Source organism: Schistocerca serialis, chromosome 2 (assembly GCF_023864345.2).
Source record: "Schistocerca serialis cubense isolate TAMUIC-IGC-003099 chromosome 2, iqSchSeri2.2, whole genome shotgun sequence".
In the NCBI taxonomy this organism is placed as follows: domain Eukaryota; kingdom Metazoa; phylum Arthropoda; class Insecta; order Orthoptera; family Acrididae; genus Schistocerca; species Schistocerca serialis.
This window is the reverse complement of record NC_064639.1, coordinates 241,021,754-241,047,507: the sequence shown is the minus strand read 5'-3', so window position 1 is coordinate 241,047,507 and position 25,754 is coordinate 241,021,754. Positions and strand designations below refer to the sequence as shown.

Below are 25,754 nucleotides of genomic sequence, written 5' to 3'. Positions count from 1 at the left end.
CGTAACTTGCACTTTCCTTGCAAGATGTCCTGAAAGTCATGGTACTTCTTGTCTTCCAAAGAGCGTTTGAGTCAATTCCACTCCAACGCTCATTAACGAAAGTTTGATCACAATGGACATCAGACAAAATTTATGACTGGACTGATGATTTCTTATTATGGAAGACAGGCTGTTATTTTTCATGGAGCGTCATCGACTTCAAGCATGCCCTGGGTAATGAATGTATTTGGGCCATTTCTCTTCATGTTGCATATGAATGACCTGCCAGAAACTATTAATAGCAACCTCAAACGTTTTGCAGGTGACACAGTTGTCTATAATGAAGTACTGTGTGAAAAAAGCTGCACAGTTACCAAGTAAGACCTTGATATGATTTCAAATGGCTGCTAAGACTAGGAATTTGCTTTAAACGTTCATAAATGTAGAACTGGACACTTTACAAAACGCCAAAGACATAGTTTCCTACGAATACAATATCAGTGAGTCAATTTGGAAACAGGAAACTCATGCAAATAACAGGGTGTAACAATTTGTAGGGATATGATACGGAATTATCATGTGGCTTCAGTCGTAGGTAAATCAGGTGGCAGCCTTCGATTCATGCGTAGTAAACCAGAAAAATGCAGTCAGTCTAAAACAGAGATCTCTTGCAAAACACTCATTCATTTTAGAATAGTGTTCATGTGTGTGGGACCGGTATCATATAAGAAGGGCAGCACGAATGGGCACAAGTTTGTTAAGGCTGTCGTGGCAACTTGTTGACAAATTGCCTGTTGGCTTCTGTCTGATGTTCTTCAGCCTTCGTTTGTTAGATGATTTTTCCGCCGTTTCGTCAGTGCGAGTGGCTGGCATTGTCAAAGCTTCGCCCTCCATTGCTAGTGGTGGATTGGAGTCGAGTCAACTGCCGCAGATTACATGTACCCCGAGCGCCAAAGTCCAAGGGCTTTTCCGTGATCATTTCCGGTGCGGTTCTCCTCTCGCTGCCTACAACGGCCGCTCGCTGCAGCACTAGAATCCAGGATCCGTTCACCTTGAGGCTATCTTCTTTCTTGTTAAAGCTATTTTCATGTTTATATATTTCCATTTATTCTCAGGGAAGCTATAGAAATACACAAACGTGAGAATAGCTTCAGCAAGGAAGAAGAAAGCCTGAAAGTGAACGGATACTGGATTCTAACGCTGCAGCGAACGACCGTTGCAGGTAGCAAGAGGAGAAGGGCACCGTAAATGACCACGGAAAAGCTCTTGCACGTTGGTGCGCCAGGTATATATAATCTGCGGCCGCAAACTCGATTCCAGTTCATCACTGACAACGGATGGCGAAGCTTTGACAATGCCAGCCACTCGTGCTGACGAAACGGCAGAAAAATCACCAAACAAACGTCGGCCGAAGAACACCAGACACAAGCCAACAGCCAGTTTGTCGGCCTCACTTTTGTTTCACCTACTGGTGAGTAGCACGGAGTTGCTGAAGGAACAGAACTGGCAACGCTTACAGTTAAACGACAATTATCCTCCAAAAAATTTCAATAACTCATGTTAAGTGAAGAATCCAGGAGTATACTAGAGCCTCCTATATATAACTTTCGCAGAAGCCGTCAAGACAAGATTAGTTTAATTACACCCTGCACAGAAGCGTTTGAAGAGTTACTCTTCCCGCCGTCCAGACGCAAAAGGAGAGGGAAAAATCGCTAATACGTGGTACAGTGGGAAATGCCCTGTGCCATACGCTGTACATCGGTTTGCAGAATGTGACTGTAGATGTAGATGCAGGTGTAAATACAATGATACCAGAGGGGAAACCGGTTTCTGATACATACATACACAACGAAATTTTAAGCCGGGGTATACATCAGAGTGAGCTTAGCGTCTTCTAACACAATCACTCTGACAGTCACAAGCTCACATTGATACAAAACACTGTATATTTCTTGTTCCTGTCGCGCAACACAGATGTAGCCCTGAAGTGCTGCTCTAATTGAACATTCATGAGGGTATTTTTGATCCGTCGTTGCAACTAAAAAAATTCGTGATTTTTTTACCAGACGCGTTTCGCTTTATTGAGGTAAAGCATAATCAGTTGTCTATAATTAAGTTTATTTACATTTTGATTTGCTTTTTAGATCGAAAAATGGTTCGTTAAGAATAGGATTGTTTGTACTTACGGTGATTTTTCGGCTGATTTCTCGCTTACATCGGAAAATGCCGTCTGCTAGCACATCGCTGTTTTTCTGTGTTAGACACTGATAATTTTCATCTACTTTTTAGCTATTCTGCAGCACTATGCATTTCTCACAACACACTTTTATGCACACCACTGTATTCTGTTTGTTTTTGTACTTCAAGTATGTGTTGCTGTTTGTGTTTTGTAGTGTTGCCAACATAACCTTTCCACTACTTTGTCTTTGGCGTACAAATATTTTTTTAATTAGGTTATTGTATGTGTGTAATTCTATTTAAGTACGTTTCTGTGTCCTATATGGGACCAAGAGTCCCTCATTTATGGAGAGATTTAATCTTTCCCGGCCAATCATTTCGAATTTCTGAAAGAAGGCTGTTAACTTTCCCAGACAGTCATGCCACTCATTAAAAGAACCTGGGGACTTCCGGACATCAGTGAAGTTACTGTCTTGCCTCCACTAAACACTTGCAACGGCCGCTCTGTCTGTCTCGTCCTAGCTTCTAACATGAGAATGCATGGAGTTTTATGACCTTCCCATTGTTTGCACAAAAGCTCAGTTTACTGCCATCTCTCTTAAATGGCTTCCTCCATCCACTTTCTGCCAACTGGCTGCCTTTGTGATGGACAACCGCCTGCCCCAGGTAAAATGTTTTTGCAAATCAGTGCCCTTCTTCTCTGACCCTAAGCAGAAAGAGGAGAGTGCTACAGCTAGAAGGTCCTTTGCATGCACAATCCACTGAATGCTGCTTCACTCACACAGTCTGATCGCTGCACACAGAATTTAAGCCCCCAATCCATCTCTCTACCTGTTCTCCATCTCCTCCAGTATGGCCCCTCAGGTACAAGTTCTCTAGAGGCTACACATGCTGTTATATGAATATTCTGCCCACAGTTTCCTCACGTAAAAAAGTCATAAACCTCACATACCAAACGTAGTACTGGGGAACCCCAAGATGATGACCTAAAATATGAATATCAATTTCACTGACGATGTTAGTAAAGTGAGAGAGTGGCGTGGCCCCTCTCAAAAACTCAGTTTCGATTGGAAGTTTAGTTTCTGAAGATTTCCTCCATTTGTTTGCTTTTAAATATTTGCTGTGCTGGTATGCCAGGATTGTATGACAAATGATGTAACACACAGGGTGTAAATTTTAAGTTGACAAAGCAGAATAACTAGAAAAACAAGCTTAACACGAAAAAATGTGTAGAATCCAAAATTGATTATTTTCGAGGGGGACATCTGCTGGAGCTAAAATTAGCCCGCCACCCCAGCCCCATGGGGGTGGGGCGGGAAGCAAATTTCAAATTTCAAATGGGCACCCCCATTTTTTATTGTAGAATCAAATTCCACATACAAAACTACGTACATTTTGTCTTAAACATTTGTTTTGATTCTTTGTAGTTGGTGCTGTAATTCAAGAAAATCCATGTTCTCATTTTGCATGGAAAATAGTTACGGATAAATAAAAAATACTTATTTACTTCGTAAATTTTGATTCGCTAAAACTAAAAGTCTCCCTCTCTCCCCATAGGATGGGGTTTGAGAGGGAGGAATTAGAGTTTTACAAATGTTGAACCGTATATTAATTTTTTCCGCAGATTCGGGTCAACATTTGTAAAACTCTAATACCTGGAGTACAGAATTTGAATACAAGCGAAATAATGACGGACGGAAATTGTCAAACAAAATACTGAAAGTAGTGAAATTTTTTGCTACACAAGGACATCAAAAATGAAATAGACAGCTAAAATACCATCTGAAAATGTCTGAGAAAGAATAGGTAAAAATATGACGAAAGATGCGAACGGGTATCGTGATCTAAGGAAAACGAATGCCACTTGAACCAATTAGACGATGGTGGTTATGAAAGAAAGAGGGCCTTAGGTAAAAACGAACTATTATACTTGTAGTAATAGATCTGTACGGATGTAAAATATTCTGTAACAAAATCTTCTCGACCCTACTAGTCAAATTTCTGAATGTCAGTAACTGGTAATACGCACTGACTGCAAACATTTCATTTTATCCACATCGGTATTTTAGTTTCTAAAACCCTATTTAGTTCACCAAAAGCGCAACCAGGCAATTTCTACTCTTCTGCTTCTTTTGCTGTTCATGCAGTCATTGTCTTCAACGACCCAGAACACAAATTCAGTTAGACTCATAAGTTCGTTATCATTATGTGTTTTTTTCTCTTTTCGATGTGTTGATTGTACGTCATTTTAGTGTGATTATAACGAATTTTGAAATTTACTTTGAAATTTGCTCAGTTAATTTCTTCTATTAACTATTGAAATTCATGTGCACAAGACGCTAAATAAGTCGTTATGAATATGTAGATTCTTCGTCTAACTTCTTCAGATTAAAGATCGGGGAACATCTTCTAGGACTGCTATGTGTAATTTTGGTGACATAGAATCTCCTTGTCTGATTCCACTTTTAACTCCGAATTTCTCACAGTGATGATTAAGTGAATGAAGGTGTACTTATGACGCATATACTGTTCACTATAGTATTATACGATGGAATCGCTGCATTCTTTCTAAAGAGGTATTGGTATGCAAATTTTTTTAAAAAAAAGTGAGTCAAAAGTTTTCCCAGAATATATGTACAAGACGAAGTGGTAATTCGTACCCGTGCTCCAATTCATAATTTCGTTGTAGTTTCCGTTGGTCCATCGTGTTAAACAAGGTCTCCGATTTATCTTGGCCACACCAAATAACTTTTTATCGAGAAGCAAAATAGAAAATCACTTAGCAAATGTTGTTTAGCTACCAGGGGGACACTCTCCAGCATCACTGCCTTTACTGCAACTGTCTTCATTACGAAAATATAAACAGCAGTACGACTTTTTTAAGTAGAACTGTAAATTTTTGCTCGATAATCCACATCCTTTCATCAAGACCTGTTCAAAAAGGTGCTGCAGTGTACCATTCATGTAAACATGACATTGTTAAAAATGTAACATGATACTGACTCTGACTCTCCCGTACCAGCGCACAGTCCTGGTCATCGGGTAACGCAACTCGTCCACCTGCCGGGGTTGACAGCACACAAATGAAAACACAACGAAAATACACTCGTCATTCAGTCAACCTTTTTCAGCTGAATTTTTGTGTACACTCACAAAGAGAGGACAGAAATACTATTCATCCATGTAGGATGTAAGTTATCAGAAGATTAATTGCAATAATGCTTTCTTATTTACAAAACTGTACATGTCGTACAGTAAACAGCAGTAAACACAATTAAGCAAGATTTAATGGAGCCGAACGGAGTATGCCTCTTTACCATGACGTCAGCATCGTTAAAACTTTGAGCTGCAGCCCTCCATGCCACTATGCGCTATGACTAACGTCGTCGTGTACTTACTGTGTTGCAGAGTGGGAATGGACAAGGAGAGCGCGTAGAGAAGGCCCTCTCTGTACTGCGAGCTTTCGGCAACGCCGCCACACCGCTCAACGGCAACTCGACGCGTCACGTCTTCCAGGTGCAGCTCACCTTTGGCTTGACGGGAAAGCTGTCGGGTGCCATCTTCTGGATCTACCAGCTCGAGAAGTGGAGGGTCTCCACCAAGTACAGGTGAGTTACGCAAGTCTTCACAGTTACAACAGATAGCAATAGCAATGTTACTGATGACAGTGCCACCAAAGAGGAGTTACTAAACACGGTATTCGAAATTTCCTTCACCAAGGATGGCGCACTAATTATTCCAGTACTGGAATCAAGAACAGCAGCTAACAGAGTAATTTAGAAGTAAATAGCCCCGGTCTAGCTAAGCAACTTAAATAATCTAATAAAGGCAAGTCTTCCGCCACAGGTTGTATACCAATTAGGTTCCTTCCGGAGTATGCTAAAGTAATAGCTCTGCATTTACCTATCATATACAACCGTTCGCTAGACGCATATCCGCACCTATCAGCTGCAAAATTGCACAGGTCACATCAACACAGAAGAAAGAAAATGGATGTAATCCTTCGAATCACAGACCCACATCATTAACGCAGATTTGCGATTGGATTTTGCAACATACACTGCTTTCAGATATTATGAATTACCTCGAAGAAAATGATCTATTGATACACAACCAGCACTGGTTCAGAAAACATCGTTCACGTAAATCAGAGCGGCTCTTTATTCACGCGAAGTAATGTGTGCTATCGACATGGGATCTCAGATTTGTTCTGTTTCTCTAAATTTCTAGATTCTCAGACGTGAAAAGATTAAAATATGAAGGTTGTGAGTGGGCTGGTTCACGATGTCCCAACCGAATGAATCCAGAAGTTGTTGGGGACTGTTGGGGAACGTGTACTGTCACGCAACAGTCACACTCCTTTCATTAGTATTCCCCTCATTTAGTTTTGTATTTCCCTGCATTACTCTTTCAGGGTTTCACGTTATCGCCTATTAGTAAATTTTTTCCCCTGGGGCAAAAATGCAATGAGCAGAAGCCCTTTACGATCCCAAAAGACAGCAGCCATAAATTTTTCGGAGAGAACAACGGCTCGAATTTTTTCGTTGAAGGTAAGGAAGAATGTCGCCAATACATTGGTTGTCTTTTCGTCTCAGGTGTGTAGCGGGCGACTCACATTTTGTCGTCAACAACATAGTCAAGAAATTATTCTCTTTACAGTTCGCAGCGCACGAGGAATTCTCGTGAAGATTTATAAGCTATTTTAGTAGTCATCTTGCAAACGATTTTCGAAAACCGACTTTTTCAGTAACGATTACGTGCATTAGAGATCGGTATATTTCTGTATACGTTGCGTTTATCTCGTACAAAGCCAATCGACGATTGCCGTGAAGCATTGCTTCGATCTTGTTCACTGCCTGATCATTTGCGATGACTCGAATATAAAACGTCATATCACCCGAACTACACTCCTGGAAATGGAAAAAAGAACACATTGACACCGGTATGTCAGACCCACCATACTTGCTCCGGACACTGCGAGAGGGCTGTACAAGCAATGATCACACGCACGGCACAGCGGACACACCAGGAACCGCGGTGTTGGCCGTCGAATGGCGCTAGCTGCGCAGCATTTGTGCACCGCCGCCGTCAGTGTCAGCCAGTTTGCCGTGGCGTACGGAGCTCCATCGCAGTCTTTAACACTGGTAGCATGCCGCGACAGCGTGGACGTGAACCGTATGTGCAGTTGATGGACTTTGAGCGAGGGCGTATAGTGGGCATGCGGGAGGCCGGGTGGACGTACCGCCGAATTGCTCAACACGTGGGGCGTGAGGTCTCCACAGTACATCGATGTTGTCGCCAGTGGTCGGCGGAAGGTGCACGTGCCCGTCGACCTGGGACCGGACCGCAGCGACGCACGGATGCACGCCAAGACCGTAGGATCCTACGCAGTGCCGTAGGGGACCGCACCGCCACTTCCCAGCAAATTAGGGACACTGTTGCTCCTGGGGTATCGGCGAGGACCATTCGCAACCGTCTCCATGAAGCTGGGCTACGGTCCCGCACACCGTTAGGCCGTCTTCCGCTCACGCCCCAACATCGTGCAGCCCGCCTCCAGTGGTGTCGCGACAGGCGTGAATGGAGGGACGAATGGAGACTTGTCGTCTTCAGCGATGAGAGTCGCTTCTGCCTTGGTGCCAATGATGGTCGTATGCGTGTTTGGCGCCGTGCAGGTGAGCGCCACAATCAGGACTGCATACGACCGAGGCACACAGGGCCAACACTCGGCATCATGGTGTGGGGAGCGATCTCCTACACTGGCCGTACACCACTGGTGATCGTCGAGGGGACACTGAATAGTGCACGGTACATCCAAACCGTCATCGAACCTATCGTTCTACCATTCCTAGACCGGCAAGGGAACTTGCTGTTCCAACAGGACAATGCACGTCCGCATGTATCCCGTGCCATCCAACGTGCTCTAGAAGGTGTAAGTCAACTACCCTGGCCAGCAAGATCTCCGGATCTGTCCCCCATTGAGCATGTTTGGGACTGGATGAAGCATCGTCTCACGCGGTCTGCACGTCCAGCACGAACGCTGGTCCAACTGAGGCGCCAGGTGGAAATGGCATGGCAAGCCGTTCCACAGGACTACATCCAGCATCTCTACGATCGTCTCCATGGGAGAATAGCAGCCTGCATTGCTGCGAAAGGTGGATATACACTGTACTAGTGCCGACATTGTGCATGCTCTATTGCCTGTGTCTATGTGCCTGTGGTTCTGTCAGTGTGATCATGTGATGTATCTGACCCCAGGAATGTGTCAATAAAGTTTCCCCTTCCTGGGACAATGAATTCACGGTGTTCTTATTTCAATTTCCAGGAGTGTATTTATCACATAATAGTTTGCAGGTACATTTAGTGCTACATGTAGATACCGTCTGCTAAATGTGTTGCGAATAGAATTACTGTGGGACAAGTAATAAATTAAAACGTCATACCTGATCCCGAAATTTACTGCATGAACAGTGGACTTTCTAGTAAGCGATCAATTGTTTTGCCTTTCATTTTCTTGTGGGGAGTGTCAGCGAGAAAAACTTTTAAAAAATGATTTGGAATTACGTGTGAAGTTTGTTAGCTGTCGCTAAGTGCTCTGATTCTCATATACTGGATAACTATGGTGTGGGTAATCTATGCACCTTGATTTACGCTGCCTCCTGAAATATAAGGCCAACATATATTCTCACTTAAATAGCTGACTTTTGTATTAAACCTTTGAGGTAAGATTACAGTTTTCAATGGGTAAATTATGAAATGTTCAAATGGGTGTGAATTCCTAAGAGACCAAACTGCTTAGGTCATCGGTCCCTATACCTACACACTACTTAAACTAACTTATGCTAAGAACAACACACACGCCCATGCCAGAGAGAGGACTCGAACCTCCGGCGGGAGGGGAGTAAATTATGACATTATTTTAAACCTTTAAATGCGGTCAGTAACAATATGAAACATTGAAAATCAAATTTTTGTTGCCCCTGAAAGCCTTTGGAAAGGCAACCTGCAATTAGGATCTTGCGTCGCGCACGTTCACACCGCTAGACGTTCATTAATGTATAAGGAATATTCAGTAATTAAGGAGACAAACAGATGTAGAAATGAAAGTTCGTAAGATGAATTTTTGCGTTCATAGCTTTAGGTTGGCATCACTTGGATGAACTGAGAACATTGTTGTGTTCACAACCTCGATATTGCATTTAACAATGGCGTGCCCAGATGAAGTTTCCACATTAGTTGAACAACGTTCAGCGATCGGTTTTCTGCTTTCAAAACGTAAAAAAAAAAAACAGGCTAAAAGCTTTTCTCGAATAATTTTTTCCCATGGTGAAAGTCGTATGAAATTTTTATAAGTGGGTAAAACGGTTCAAAATCGGTCCAACGCTAGTGACTGACTTATTTAAATTATACAGTTGGTATAAATCTGTGGTTTGCTCCACAAATTGCTGAGCGAACAACGTCCTGGCTGATCAGTTGAAGTGTCAAGTCGTTTTCGTCTTTTGTGGTTATCTCGAATGTCAGCGTACAATAAACAGCGCCTACTACTCGGATATTCTGATGAAGAATAAAGTCTGTAATGAGAGCAACGCCTCGTGGATCTCAAAGGAAAGCTGTGATATGGTTAAACGACAATGCTGGCCCTCACACCACGCAGCTGACCCAAGAAACCATCTTAAAAATGGTTTGGATGACACTGCCTCATTCTCTCAACAGTCCGGGTTTGCCTCCTTCACATACTCATTTGTTTGGTCCATTTAAGGGCACGTTAAGTGGAGAAAAAGTGCCGCAACAGCGAGGAGGTCAAAGAAATTGTGAGAAAGTGGCTCAAACAGCGAGGCAGAGACTTCTTTTTACAAAAAACTAGTTCTTCTTTGGAACAAACGCTATACGATCCAAATAATTCCTTCTGCAGCTTAGGACACATACGCTCGAATTCTAGACCGATGACCTCGCTGTTTGGTCCCGTCTTGCAAATTAACCAACCAACTAGCCAACGCTCGAACTCATATAGGAATCAGCGAATGCTGCGAGTGAAGAGGCTTAATGGGCGGGGACACTATGTCGGTAGTATGAGGACAAGTTGGAACTTCGCGTCGCTCAGGAACTGTGCCAGGATGGCCGAAGCGATTAAAATGACATCTCATGAGAAGAGGAAAATCCAGGTTAGAGTCCTCGTGCGCCACAAATTTTCAAATTCCCCCACTGATTTACTTCAATGCCCACTAGCATCCATTGTCTGTTCATAAGTGTAGTAATACTGGTGAGGTTTAGGTTGAATTGATCGTATGGCATTATTGGCTCGGAGACCCCACCTGGGATTGTTCGGTTGCCTAGTACTACTCTTGTTATTTGACGCCTCCTCGGCGATTTGGGCGTTAATGGCGATGAAATGATGATGACAAAATAACATCCAGAGTCCGAGTGGATAAACACCCCAGTCCAGCCGGAATTCGAGATCGGGTTCCCGCACAGCAGCCGTCAGCTGTGCTGGGCGCTCAGCTACAGAGGCGGGCAGTATTATCTTGAGAAAAATCCACACTTTTTTCTAAATCAGTTTGTTCCCTTAACGGGAGACTAAAGGCAAGTGGGCTTCAAAAATTCGATTTTTAGATTTTAGCATATTTAAAATTCCTGGTCTTTCCTGTGTGAAACAGTTTTTGTTTTATATAAATACGACAATTTTTTCGTGAGATATGATGGTTTGATGGTTTTCCTGACGATCTGTGCAATCTGGCATTTAAATGCCACGCCTTCCTTTTTGCTCCATAGAGAGATAACGCGCAGGATTCTTTTACTCCTTGTATAGTACTTCATGCTTCTATTGTTTTATCGCTTCAATTTTTCTTACCCTGTATCTCCTATCGATACTCGTTTTCCGATCGTGTTTGTTATTGTTTTCGAGCGTTAATGGTTGTACTTAGTGAAGTTTGTTGTGAGTGGAGTACGTGTTGATCTGTATTTTCTTTGGGTTCGTGTGTTTCCATAAAAATGCAACGAATAAATAAATTCTTACCTAAATTAAAATTCAGAGGAAATAAATACGTAAAAGTAAATGAGGTTAGTAGGTCAAAGGACCCAAGGATGTTAGGGGACGGTGACAGCACGGTTGATGACTGAGAATGTGCACAACAACCCAATGGTCCTAATCTCACAATTTCTAAATTAGAGTGCATTGGGCATGTCCAGAAGAGAACGGGGTCCATGTTAAGAAGATTATTGAAAGAAAAGTCAAAAATAGTAATGGAAGATGGTAAGAAGATAGGTGGTAAAAGTCGCCTGACAAATGTTGAAATAGATTACAGAATTATTATGGCTTGGCTACAAGAAGAAATGTAGAGAATTTAGAAAACATGAAAAAAGCTGTAAGGGCTATTTTTTCCATAAGCTTTCCACAAATAAAAATCCAGTGCACGGTCTTTGCCCGAATGATCCTGACACTTGGTGCAAGTACAGGAGAAGTGTCAAATATGACCACAAACATTCTTTGCCTGATCAGTAATGAATGAAATTAAATCCGTATTTAGAGAAATTTGCAAAGATACCTTGGTGAAGAAATGTCTTCGTGGGAAACCCCAAAATTTAAAAGAATGTTTGAATTCTGTCATTCGGAACCGGTTACCGAAAACTGCATTCGTTCGGCTAACAACCCTCAAATTTGGTGTTTATGATGCTATTTTATGCTTCAATGATGATGTAATTATAAAACTGGATGTTTTGGAATTATTGGGCATAAAATCTAATGGAAATACTGCAAGATCCTTGGTGGAAATAGATAAATTGAGAATCCGTAAAGCAGATATTGCTAATTTAAAATGCACAAAAGACGCCAGACAGAAAAGAAGACGGACCAGGAGAAGAAAAGAAGATCTGTATGACTCAGATGATGCTCGGGATGGTGCAGGAAAATATTAGTGGTAAGTAATTCTCATCAATAACTGTACTAGAATTGCAATATTAAACTTTAAACGGATTTTTCTAAAAACTACATTTTTCCTTACTTTCAGGTACCATTATTTGATAAACTAATGGTGTTATAAACATGAAATTTGGTCAATTTGTACTGCAGATGGTAATACGTTATCACAAGTAAATTAGAAACTACCAAATAATCAGAAACTGTTTTATAATAATTAATGTACAAAAAAGTTAAATTTTACTAGTGAAAGAATAATTTTTTTTCTTCAAAGCATAAGAGGCATTATGTTCATTTTACTTGTAAATTGAGGCATATATGTTATACAGAGTGGTCCATTGATAGAGACAGGGGCGAACATCTCAAGAAATAAGCGTCAAACGAAAAAGCTACAAAGAACGAAACTCGTCTAGCTTGAAGGGAGAAACCAGATGGCGCTATGGTTGGACCGCTAGATGGCGCTGCCGTAGGTCAAACGGATATCAATTGCGTTTTTTTATAAATAGGAACCCCCATTTTTATTACATATTCGTGTAGTACGTAAAGAAATATGAATGTTTTAGTTGGACCACTTTTATCGCTTTGTGATAGATGGCGCTGTAATAGTCACAAACGTATAAGTACGTGGTATCACGTAACGTTCCGCCAGTGCGGACGGTATTTGCATCGTGTTAAAATGGACCGTTTACCAATTGCGTAAAAGGTCGATATCGTGTTGATGTATGGCTATTGTGATCAAAATGCCCAATGGGCGTGAGCTATGTATGCTACTCGGTATCCTGGACGACATCATCCAAGTGTCCGGACCGTTCGCCGGATAGTTACGTTATTTGAGGAAACAGGAAGTGTTCAGCCACAGATGAAACGTCAACCACGACCTGCAACAAATGAAGATGCCCAAGTAGGTGTTTTAGCTGCTGTCGCGGCTAATCCGCACATCAGTAGCCGACAAATTGCGCGAGAATCGGGAATATCAAAAACGTCGGTGTTGAGAATGGTACATCAACAACGATTGGACCCGTATCATATTTCTATGCACCAAGAATTGCATGGCGACGACTTTGAACGTCGTGTACAGTTCTGCCACTGGGCACAAGAGAAATTACGGGACGATGACAGATTCTATGCACGCGTTCTATTTAGCGACGAAGCGTCATTCACCAACAGCGTCATAATATGCACTATTGGGCAACGGAAAATCCACGATGGCTGCGACAAGTGGAACATCAGCGACCTTGGCGGGTTAATGTATGGTGCGGCATTATGGGAGGAAGGATAATTGTCCCCCATTTTATCGATGGCAATCTAAGTGATGCAATGTATGATGATTTCCTACGTAATGTTCTACCGATGTTACTACAAGATGTTTCACTGCATGACAGAATGGCGATTTACTTCCAACATGATGGATGTCCGGCACATAGCTCGCGTGCAGTTGAAGCAGTATATTTCATGACAGGTGGATTGGTCGGGCCATACCATGGCCCGCACGTTCACCGGATCTGGCGTACCCGGATTTCTTTCTGTGGGGAAAGTTTAAGGATATTTGCTATCGTGATGCACCGACAACGCCTTACAACATGCGTCAGCGCATTGTCAATGCATGTGTAAATATTACGGAAGGCGAACTACTCGCTTTTGAGAGGAATGTCGTTACTGGTATTGCCAAATGCATTGAGGTTGACGGACATCATATTGATAATTTATTGCACTAATGTGGTATTTACAGGTAATCACGCTGTAACAGCATGCGTTCTCAGAAACGATAAGTTCACAAAGATACATGTATCACACTGGAACAACCGAAATAAAATGTTCAAACGTACCTACGTTCTGTATTTTAAATTAAAAAACCTATCTGTTACCAACTATTCGTCCAAAATTGTGAGCCATATGTTTGTGATTATTAGAGCGCCATCTATCACAAAGCGAAAAAAGTGGTCCAACTAAAACATTCATATTTCTTTACGTACTACACGAATATGTAATAAAAATGGGGGTTCCTATTTAAAAAACGCAGTTGATATCCGCTTGACCTATGGCAGCGCCATCTAGCGGGCCAACCGTAGCACCATTGCTTTCCCCCTTCAAGCTATACAAGTTTCGTTCTTTATAGTTTTTTTCGTTTGACGCTTATTTCGTGAGATATTTGGTCCGGTCACCATCAATGGACCACCCTCTATCCATGGTGTTACAAAAAGGTACTGCCAAACTTCCAGGAAACATTTCTCACACACAAAGAAAGAAAATATGTTATGTGGACATGTGTCTGGAAACGCTTACTTTCCATGTTAGAGCTCATTTTATTACTTCTCTTCAAATCACATTAATCATGGAATGGAAGCACACAGCAACAGAACGTACCAGCGTGACATCAAACACTTTGTTACAGGAAATGCATCCACCCTCCGTCGCATGGAAACCCTGATGCGCTGATGCGGCCCTGGAGAATGGCGTATTGTATCACAGCCGTCCACAATACGTGCACGAAGAGTCTCTACATTTGGTACCGGGGTTGCGTAGACAAGAGCTTTCAAACGCCCCCATAAATGAAAGTCAAGAGGGTTGAGGTCAGGAGAGCGTGGAGGCCATGGAATTGGTCCGCCTCTACCAATCCATCGGTCACCGAATCTGTTGTTGAGAAGCGTACGAACACTTCGACTGAAATGTGCAGGAGCTCCATCGTGCATGAACCACATGTTGTGTCGTACTTGTAAAGGCACATGTTCTAGCACCACAGGTAGAGTATCCCGAATGAAATCATGATAACGTGCTCCATTGAGCGTAAGTGGAAGAACATGGGGCCCAATCAAGACATTACCAACAATGCCTGCCCAAACGTTCACAGAAAATCTATGTTGATGACGTGATTGCACAATTGCGTGCGGATTCTCGTCAGCCCACACATGTTGATTGTGAAAATTTACAATTTGATCACGTTGGAATGAAGCCTCATCCGTAAAGAGAACATTGGCACTGAAATGAGGATTGACACATTGTTGGATGAACCATTCGCAGAAGTGTACCCGTGGAGGTCAATCAGCTGCTGATAGTGCCTGCACACGCTGTACATGGTACGGAAACAACTGGTTCTCCCGTAGCACTCTCCATACAGTGACGTGGTCAACGTTACCTTGTACAGCAGCAACTTCTCTGACGCTGACATTAGGGTTATCATCAAATGCACGAAGAACTGCCTCGTCCATTGCAGGTGTCCTGGTCGTTCTAGGTCTTCCCCAGTCGCGTGTCATAGGCTGGAATGTTCCGTGCTCCCTAAGACGACGATCAATTGCTTCGAACGTCTTCCTGTCGGGACACCTTCGTTCTGGAAATCTGTCTCGATACAAACGTACCGCGCCACGGCTATTTCCCCGTGCTAATCCATACATCAAATGGGCATCTGGCAACTCCGCATTTGTAAACATTGCACTGACTGCAAAACCACGTTCGTGATGAACAATAGCCTGTTGATGCTACGTACTGATGTGCTTGATGCTAGTGCTGTAGAGCAATGAGGCGCATGAAACACAGGCACCGAAGTCAACATTACCTTCCTTCAATTGGGCCAACTGGCGGTGAATCGAGGAAGTACAGTACATACTGACGAAACTAAAATGAGCTCTAACATGGAAATTATTCGTTTCCGGACACATGTCCACATAACATCTTTTCTTTATTTGTGTGTGAGGAATGTTTCCTGAAAGTTTGGCCGTACCTTTTTGTAACACCCTGTATATGCAGGAAAAATTTCATTGTTTTATCACTTGTAGTTCTTTTGAAAAATGTACCTATTCAAAGGGTAAAATAGCATTGGCAGAATAGGGATAAAAATTGCCTTCCGTCTCCTCTTAATTACTGAACGTGCCTCTTAAACGTGGATGATACACGAGCAGTACGAGGGCAGTTTGTATGATGTGGTACGGTATGTTGTTCTACACAGGCAGCAGGCCAACTTCCACGTGTTCTACTACTGGTACGACGGCTCGGCAGCGGAGGGCAAGCTGAAGCAGCACGGGCTGAACGACGGCCGGCAGTACCGCTACCTGCGCGCCGCCCCCTCGTCGGAGGCGGACCCCGCGACGCCGGTGGCGCCGCCGCAGCTGGCGGGCCCGCGCGAGGACGCCTCCGGAAACGTGCGCCGCTTCAAGGAGCTGCGCGCCGCGCTGCGAGACCTGGGCGTCGACGCCGACCAGGAGGCGACGCTGTGGCGCACGCTCGCCGCCATCCTGCAGCTGGGCGAGGTGCGCTTCCAGGACGACGGGCACGGGCAGGCCGACCTGCGCGACCACGACCTCGCCGCCAACGGTGAGCAGGCTGGCAGCGTCTCGGTTCTGGGGGACGGCTTCACTCACGTGCACTGAAAACCTCCACTCGTACTGCGGCCGACTTGTGCGTCCCCTTAGTGTCATTAGCGAATGGTACCTACAGTCCTATGGCACTGTTGGGTGCAACGATCGAGAGAACCACCTAAATGGCAACGACTGTTCCCTTCGCACGTGCTGGAAAGTTTCCTTCATACACTGCTGGCCATTAAAACTGCTACAACAAGAAGAAATGATAAACGGGTATTCATTGAACAAATATATTATACTAGAACTGACATGTGATTACATTTTCACGCAATTTGGGTGCATAGATCCTGAGAAATCAGTACCCAGAACAACCACCTCTGGCCGTAATAACGGCCTTGATACGCCTGGGCATTGAGTCAGAGCATGGATGGCGTGTACAGGTACAGCTGCCCATGCAGCTTCAACACGATACCACAGTTCATCAAGAGTAGTGACTGGCGTATTCGGACGAGCCAGTTGCTCGGCCACCATTGTCCAGAGGTTTTCAATTGGTGAGAGATCTGGAGAATGTGCTGGCCAGGGCAGCAGTCGAACTTTTCCTGCATCCAGAGAGGCCCGTACAGGACCTGCAACATGCGGTCGTGCATTATCCTGCTGAAATGTAGGGTTTCGCAGGGATCGCATGAAGGGTAGACCCACGGGTCGTAACACATCTGAAATGTAACGTCCACTGTTCAAAGTGCCGTCAATGCGAATAAGAGGTGACCGAGACGTGTAACCAATGATACCCCGTACCATCACGCCGGGTGATACGCCAGTATGGCGATGACGAATACACGCTTCCAATGTGGGTTCACCGCGATGTCGACAAACACGGATGCGACCATCATGATGCTGTAAACAGAACCTGGATTCATGCGAAAAATGACGTTTTGCCATTCGTGCACCCAGGTTCGTCGTTGAGTACACCATCGCAGGCGCTCCTGTCTGTGATGCAGCGTCAAGGGTAACAGCAGCCATAGTCTCCGAGCTGATAGTTCATGCTGCTGCATAAGTCATCGAACTGTTCGTGCAGATGGTTGTTGTCTTGCAAACGTCCCCATCTGTTGGCTCAGGGATCGAGATGTGGCTGCACGATCCCTTATAGTCGTGCGGATATGATGTCTGTCATCTCGACTGGTAGTGATACGAGGCCGTTGGGATCCAGCACAGCCTCCTGAACCCACCGATTCCATATTCTGCTAACAGTAATTGGATCTCGACCAACGCGAGCAGCAATGTCGCGATACGATAAACCGCAATCGCGATAGGCTACAATCTGACCTTTATCAAAGGCGGAAACGTGATGGTACGCATTTCTCCTCATTACACGAGGCATCACAACAACGTTTCACCAGACAACACCGGTCAACTGCTGTTTGTGTATGAGAAATCGGTTGGAAGCTTTCGTCATGTCAGCACGTTGTAGGTGTCGCCACCTGCGCCAACCTTGTGTGAATGCTCTGGGAAGCTAATCACTTTCATATCACAGCATCTTCTTCCTGTCGGTTAAATTTCGCGTCTGTAGCACGTCATCTTCGTAGTGTACCAATTTTAATGGCCAGTAGTATATAATCACCGTACTGTGTTTCCAATAACGTCAACGGAGACTGAGTTCCCCAAAGAACAAACTGTTGTGTCACACTATTGGCTGAGAGTGTTCTGGAGGACCGCCCAAATCAGGATTATTTCCTTTGCGCACGTCAGAGCCTTTCCTTCACGTAGTGATCGTCTTGTTTTTCCAATAACATGAATGGAAAATAGCCCCCCCCCCCAAAAAAAACGGTCATATGTCACTCTTACCTGAGAGTCTCTGGCAGACCACCTAACTCGGAACGGTTGTTTCCCTCTTGGGCATCAGAATCTTCCCTTTGCATATTGACTGTCTCGTGAATCCAATAACTTCACAGGAAATCAAACTTAAAATTCAAACTCCGTTCAAACTGACCTTGAAGGCCCAAGATACGACAGACCACCTTGTCATCCTCAACCTAGAGGCGTTCACTTGATGCAATTATGGAGAGACATGTGAACAGTGCATTGCCCTCCTGGCCATTATCAGTTTTCATGACCAGAGAACGGATTGCTCCCAAAAAGGGATACATCATATGACCCTGTTATCTGCGAGGGTTTGTACTGCCATCTAAATAGGAGTGACAGTTTTTTTTTTTTTTTTTTTTTTTTTTTTTTTTTTTTTTTTTTTTTTTTTTTTTGCACGCATTAGAATCTAACCTGCATGTAGTGACTGTACTATATTTCCAGTAATGTCAATGGAGAATGGAACCCCCCAAAAGTACAATATCACATGATCCTCTTAGCTGAGAGGGACTTTCCTATGCACATGCTGACTTGCATATAGTGACGGTCTTATGTTTTCAGTAATATCAACAGAGCACCTCTCCCCTCCCCCCTCCCCTTCCCCAGCCAAGAAGAATGTAGTATTGCTAGAGGACCACCTAAATGGGAATGACCTTTACACCCGCTGTAGCCTTTCCTTTGCGTGGTGACTGTCTCGTGTTTCCAGTAACTTCACAGCAAATAAAACTCAAAACAGAAACTCCATACGATCAATGCTTAAAAGCGCAAGGTTCCCACCGATCACCATGTCATCCTCTGCCCAGAGGTGTCACTGGATGCTAATGTGGAGAGGCAAGTGGTAGCACACCACTCTTCCGGTGGTTGACAGTTTTCGTGACTGAAACCGCTACTTTCCAACGAAATAGCTCTTCAATTGCCCTCACAAGGGCTGAGTGAACCCCGCTTGCCTACAGCACTCGACAAACCGGGACAGTCACCTATCCAAGTGCTGGCCAAACCTGACAGGGCTTAGCTTTTGTGATCTGACAGGGATCAGTAATGCCACTACGGCATGGCCGTTGGCTCACAGGAAATCAGACCACAAAAAACAGTTTTCGTGTGACACTGTCAGCAGGGACGGTCTGGAGGATCATCTGTAATGGAATGTATGCTTCCCTGGAGCTCATTGAAACATTCCCTTTGTGTAATGACTGTCTTGTGTTTTCCAATAACTTCAACGGACAATCGGACACAAAAAATAAAATGTCATATCAGTGACTCCTTTGTGCGCCTGGAAACCTTTCCTTCATATAGTGACCAATGAGTCTTCAATAGCAGCTATGGTGAGAGCACTCCGAAAAATGTCAGGTGGCTAGAAGGGACTAGAGAATTATCTAAATGGAAAGAAATTCTTCCTTCACGCACGTTACATTCTACTCTTCGTAACTGTTTTGTGTTACAAGTACCATCAAGAATGCGTTTGAGCCAGGAAAACAAAGAAAAGTATCGTGTGGCACAATTTGTCGAAAGAAACCAGGCATCTCTAATTGGAAAGAAGTTTTTCCTTTCCGTGCATTGTAATCTTTCCTTTGTATTTTGACAATATTGTGCAGACGCTATGTTGTGCAGATGACTGAGATGAAAGTGTGGAGTGTGGCGTTGAAACGTTTCCTCTGTGAGTCCCGACTTATATCTTCACTATGACCCATATTCCCACAAGGCTGGACAGACCAAGGTGTAGGCTTTTCCTAGATGAAATCGTGTCCCAGAGAGTTTCACTTTGGACCGCGCTGTATTGCTTGCAAATTGTAAAATCGACTTTAGGTGAGTTAAAATCACTAACTTGTCAATTTCCTTTATGATAGCCTCTATTAGCTTACTATTATATTGCGGGATACAACCTATAGGAAAATATAAAATGTTGTGTATGCAAGGAAATTGTACTTACTGATTTACAAAACGACCAAATTGTGGACATTTCTGGAAGTTATCAAAACTGTTTACGAAACACAACAAGCCTTGTTATAACTGGTCACAGAGAAAGTAAGTGGAACTACGTCTATAAGTCCAAAAATGGTTCAAATGGCTCTGAGCACTATGGGACTTAACAGTTGTGGTCATCAGTCCCCTAGAACTTAGAACTACTTAAACCTAATTAACCTAAGGACATCACACACATCCATGCCCGAGGCAGGATTCGAACCCGCGACCGTAGCAGTCGCGCGGTCCCGGACTGCGCGCCTAGAACCGCGAGACCACCGCGGCCGGCTCTATACGTCCACTGAAACGTGTAGTTGTATTTAACACAGTTCCTTAGAAATAATTTTTTGTAGCCATGGAGAGACTTTATGCTTAGTCTGTACGACACATCGTCGATTATGCCCATAATTCTCCTTTCACGCTCGACCGTGCACTCGGAAGCCAGGTTTGATGGATTTATTTTAAAACGACTGGCAGGATAAGAATGTTTCCAGCGACTTTACAGGACATTTCGAAATCGGACGTCGTGTTGAAAGCATCACCTACATATGCACTGTCCCTCAGCGACGCGTTCGATCTCAGTTATTGCAATTAGTCAAGCTCAAGAGGCACCATTTCATGAGGATGCGACAGGCTGGATGGCTTTCCCATCATTGTTCGTGCCACACCAGTCGTGCGGAATTCACCATCGCCCGCTTTCAGAGGCGGCGGCTAGAGCAAGGTATATACACAGAACGCGCGAGGACTGTATGTCATTGACACACTGCTAGGAGGGACAACACTAAATAAATGACGTAGTAAATGGTAGCGTTACCGGTAGTACTTGTAGGGAAAGAAACTTAAATAAATGTTGTTTGTGCATAATTAACCCGCACATCTTTGAGTGTTGTCCCATTGTACATTTACAGGCAAGAAGATAACTGTGCGGTATAAAAATGTTCTATAGGTTATACGGCCCTTTACATATCCCCACTCAGTTATTAGACCGTTTGCCGCTTCCGGTTTTTAGTGGAATCTAGCAAGACACTGATCGCGTACGGAAAGAAAGCAATCGTTATGAGGTAACTCCCTACAAGTAAGCAGGACACCTAGCATGCAGGTAACGCGGATACAGCCTTAACTGATCAGAACTACTAGCAAAATTGCTATAGTCTACGTTTACTTATAACAGTCTACGGTAGCCTACGGTAGTTTTACAACTCTAGCCACATCCAAACATCCGCCATTCTGTCACGTCTACATGTCAGTGCACCTTACTGTCTTTAGCCCATACAACTGACTAAACACATCTATTCACTATCATGTCTTACGTCAGTGGTGAAGTGACACATGGCCACTTGGTACCAGTTCCAACTTCTACAGCATTCAACAGTGATCATTGTGCTGATTTCAGTGGGTGACCAATAGTCTATTTGCGTATTACTCTGTGTGAAATGCACCACGCTTGCCTGACATGTGTAACTGGGGCTCACGGTTTCAGTGGCGAAGATGCTGGGCGTGGACGAGAAGAAGTTTGCCTGGGCGCTGACCAACTACTGCGTGATCCAGCAGGGCACGGCCGTGCGCCGCCGTCACACCGTAGACGAGGCCGAAGAGGCGCGCGACGTACTCGCCAGAGGCATCTACTCCCGGCTCGTCGACTGGCTGGTCAACCTCATCAACTTCAAGATGTCCTTCTCCAGGGCCGTCTTGTGAGTGCGCCCGATTCCAGAACTACAGTAGTTGCAGCTTCATTAGAGGCTTTACCACCTTGCGGCTACAGCTCAGCATGACGAACAGACTACGATAGCGTTCGAGACAAAAATCTCTTTTAAATTACATAGTGGGAATTTAAGGAGATGGGACCTGGATAAACTCAAAGAACAAGAGGTTGTAGAGAGTTTCAGGGACAGCATTAGGGAACGATTGACAGGAATGGAGGAAAGAAATATAGTAGAGGAAGAATCGGTAGCTTTGAGGGATGAAATAGTAGAAATCCTTGGGTAACAGAAGATATACTGAATTCAATTGGTGAAAGGAGAAAATATAAAAATGTAGTAAATGAAGCAAACAAAAAGGAATACAAACGTCTCAAAAATGAGATTGACAGGAAGTGCAAAATGGCTAAGCAGGGATGGCTAGAGGACAAATGTAAACATGTAGAGGCTTATCTCACTAGGGGTAAGATAGATACTGCCTACACGAAAATTAAAGAGACCTTTGGAGAAAAGAGAACCACTTGTATGAACATCAAGAGCTCAGATGGAAACCCAGTTTTAAGCAAAGAAGGGAAAGCAGAAAGATGGGAGTATATACAGGGTCTATACAAGGGCGATGTACTTGAGGACAATATTATGCAAATGGAAGAGGATGTAGATGAAGAAGAAATGGGAGATATGATACTGCGTGAAGAGTTTGACAGAGCACTGAAAGATATGAGTCGAAACAAGGCCCCAGGAGTAGACAACATTCCATTAGAACTACTGACAGCCTTGGGAGAGCCAGCCCTGACAAAACTCTATCATCTGGTGAGCAAGATGTATGAGACAGGGGAAATACTGTCAGACTTCGAGAAGAATATAATAATTTCAATACCAAAGAAATCAGTTGTTGACAGATGTGGAAATCACCGAACCATCAGTTTAATAAGTCACAGCTGCAAAATACTAACGCGAAATTTTTACAGACGAATGGAAAAGCTAGTAGAAGCCGACCTCGGGGAAGATCAGTTTGGATTCCGTAGAATTGTTGGAACACGTGAGGCAATACTGACCTTACGACTTATCTTAGAAGCTAGATTAAGGAAAGGCAAACCTATGTTTATAGCATTTGTAAACTTAGAGAAAGCTTTTGACAATGTTGACTGGAATACTCTCTTTCAAATCCTAAAGATGGGATGGGTAAAATACGGGGAGTGAAAGGCTATTTACAATTTATACTGAAGCCAGATGGCAGTTATAAGAGTCGAGGGGCATGAAAGGGAAGCAGTGGTTGGGAAGGGCGTGAGGCACGGTTGTAGCCTATCCCCGATGTCATTCAATCTGTATACTGAGCAAGTAGTGAAGAAAACAAAAGAAAAATTTGCAGTAGGAATTAAAATCAATGGAGAACAAACAAATCTTTGAGGTTCGCGGATGACGTTGTAATTCTGTCAGAGACAGCTAAGGACCTGGAAGAGCAGTTGAACGGAATGGACAGTGTCTTGAAAGGAGGATATAAGATGAACATCAACAAAAGCGAAACGAGGATAATGGAAAGTAGTCGTATGAAGTCGGGTGATGCTGAGGGAATTACATTAGGTAATGAGACACTTAAAGTAGTAAATGAGTTTTGCTATTTTGGGAGCAAAATAACTGATGATAGTCGAAGCAGAGAGGAGATAAAATGTAGACTAGCAATGGCAAGGAAAGCGCTTCTGAAGAAGAGAAATTTGTTAACATCGAGTATAGATTTAACTGTCAGTAAGTCGTTTCTGAAAGTATTTGTGTGGAGTGTAGCCATGTATGGAAGTGAAACATGGACGATAAATAGTTTGGACGAGAAGAGAATAGAAGCTTTCGAAATGTGGTACTACAGAAGAATGCTGAAGATCTGATGGGTAAATCACATAACTGATGAGGAGGTATTGAATAGAATTGGGAGAAGAGGAGTTCGTGGCACAACTTGACTAGAAGAAGGGATCGTTTGGTAGGACATGTTCTGAGGCATCAAGGGATCACCAATTTAGTATTGGAGGACAGCGTGGAGGGTAAAAATCGTAGATGGAGACCAAGAGATGAGTACACTAAGCAGATTCAGAAGGATATAGGTTGCAGTAGGTACTGGGAGATGAAGAAACTTGCACAGGATAGAGTAGCATGGAGAGCTGCATCAAACCAGTCTCTGGACTGAAGACCACAACAGCAATAGTTCTTTTTAAAAAGGTAAGGCAGTCGGTTAAGGCTGTTCTTTTCTGATCACTAGGTTGACAGCAATGACACAACAATGGCATGTCTTCTGCGTTAGCTGTGTTCGTTCAGCGAATAGCTCTATTCAGAGAGACTTCAGGCCATTTTATTTGAGTGCCCCTTATGTACCAAGGAACAAATGAGAAAATAATTAGTTTTATGTACTCTAAAGAGAGTAAAGTTGCGAGGATTGTCAGCAGGATGCAGCTGTTGTAAGGTAAGAGACAAATTTACTAGTTGATGAATCTCTTTGAGAAAGGACATCAGAAGTTTTCAGTGCAGAAATCGTGGTTATCGTCATGCCACAATTGATAATATTGAGCATGAATTCAACAAGAGCCACAGTTCAGTATTTGCAGTCATCCATGAACCTCTAAACTATCGCGAAGTTTGCACTCATTAGATCATGCGTCAACTGACAGACAAACACAAACAGGGACGTTTCGAAATGACGAAATCACATTTAAAGCGTTTTGAAGAGAAACGAGAAGAATTCCTCAGTCGCATAGAAACCGTTGATGAGAGTTAACAGCAGTGCATGGTGTGGAAACATCCATCTCCCACTATAGCAAAAAGCTCGAAGAGCAAATCTCCTCCAGGACACTTGATAATGACAGTGTTTTAAGATACGAAAGATCCACCCCCCGTTCATAACACTCCTAAAGGCCCAACAGTGAATTGTGACAACTACTGCCGGATGTTAGGAGATCTGGTTCAAAAATGGTTCAAATGGCTCTGCGCGCTATGGGACTTAACATCTGAGGTCATGGGTCCCCTAGAACGTAGAACTACTGAAACCTAACTAACCTAAGGACATCACATACATCCATGCCCGAGGCAGGATTCGAACCTGCGACCGTAGCAGTCGCGCGGTTCCAGACTGAAACGCCTAGAACCGCTCGGTCACCACGGCCGGCTCAGGAGATCTGGAATCCAGTTTCAAAAGAAGAGCAAACTGAAGCTTTCAAAAGCTGTGACTTTACTTCAGGATAATGCTCGTCTTCATACAGCTGCGAAAGCAATCCAGTGAGTTGTGGATCATGAAGAGGTTTGCTATTGAAATTTCGAGAGAGTACTTTTCGGAAGAATCGGACAAATATTACTTCTTCCCACATACGTGTCGCGAAATTACTATAGCGATAAAATTTGAGAAATTAAGAGATTATCGACAATCATTCTTCCAACTATCCATTCGCGAATGGAACAGGGTAGGAGACTCAGTTAATGGTACCAGAAGTACCCTCCGCCACACACCGTTATTTGGTTTTTGGAGTATTGACGTAGACATAGATGTAGATCTCTGTTCTGAGCTACTCGAGTACCCACCATATAATGCTCACTTTGGTTCAAGTGACTGACCTTATTGGTCGGATGAAAGAGTGCCTGCGTGAATCTAAGCTTCCATCGGATGATGAGGTTGTGGAGGTGATGCAAAAATGGATATCAAGCTGCCACGAAGCTTCTTCCGGAATGGAACTGTCGAGCTCTTCATGACATGGACAAAGTGCATAAAGTCTGAGGGGGATTGTGTAGAGAAATGATGTTACGTCGTGTTCCCAGTAAAAAGTTTCTCGTTAAAAATTGCCTTTACTTTTTTACTTGTCCTCGTATTTTTGCATAGAAGACTTGTTTTTAGAGCAATTGGAGTTCTCA

The 25,754-nt window shown here is 43.6% G+C and overlaps 1 protein-coding gene across 2 annotated transcripts in view; it reads left to right on the top strand.

Annotated features, from left to right (window-relative positions):
• Positions 1 to 25,754, top strand: part of LOC126456986 (neither inactivation nor afterpotential protein C) — a 390,163-nt gene that overhangs the window by 165,125 nt on the left and 199,284 nt on the right. For both annotated transcript variants that reach the window (XM_050092949.1, XM_050092948.1), the window contains exons 11-13: positions 5,566 to 5,765; positions 16,008 to 16,372; positions 21,656 to 21,866. In XM_050092949.1, the coding sequence (XP_049948906.1) occupies positions 5,566 to 5,765; positions 16,008 to 16,372; positions 21,656 to 21,866 (776 nt within the window). The remainder of the gene's footprint in view (positions 1 to 5,565; positions 5,766 to 16,007; positions 16,373 to 21,655; positions 21,867 to 25,754) is intronic.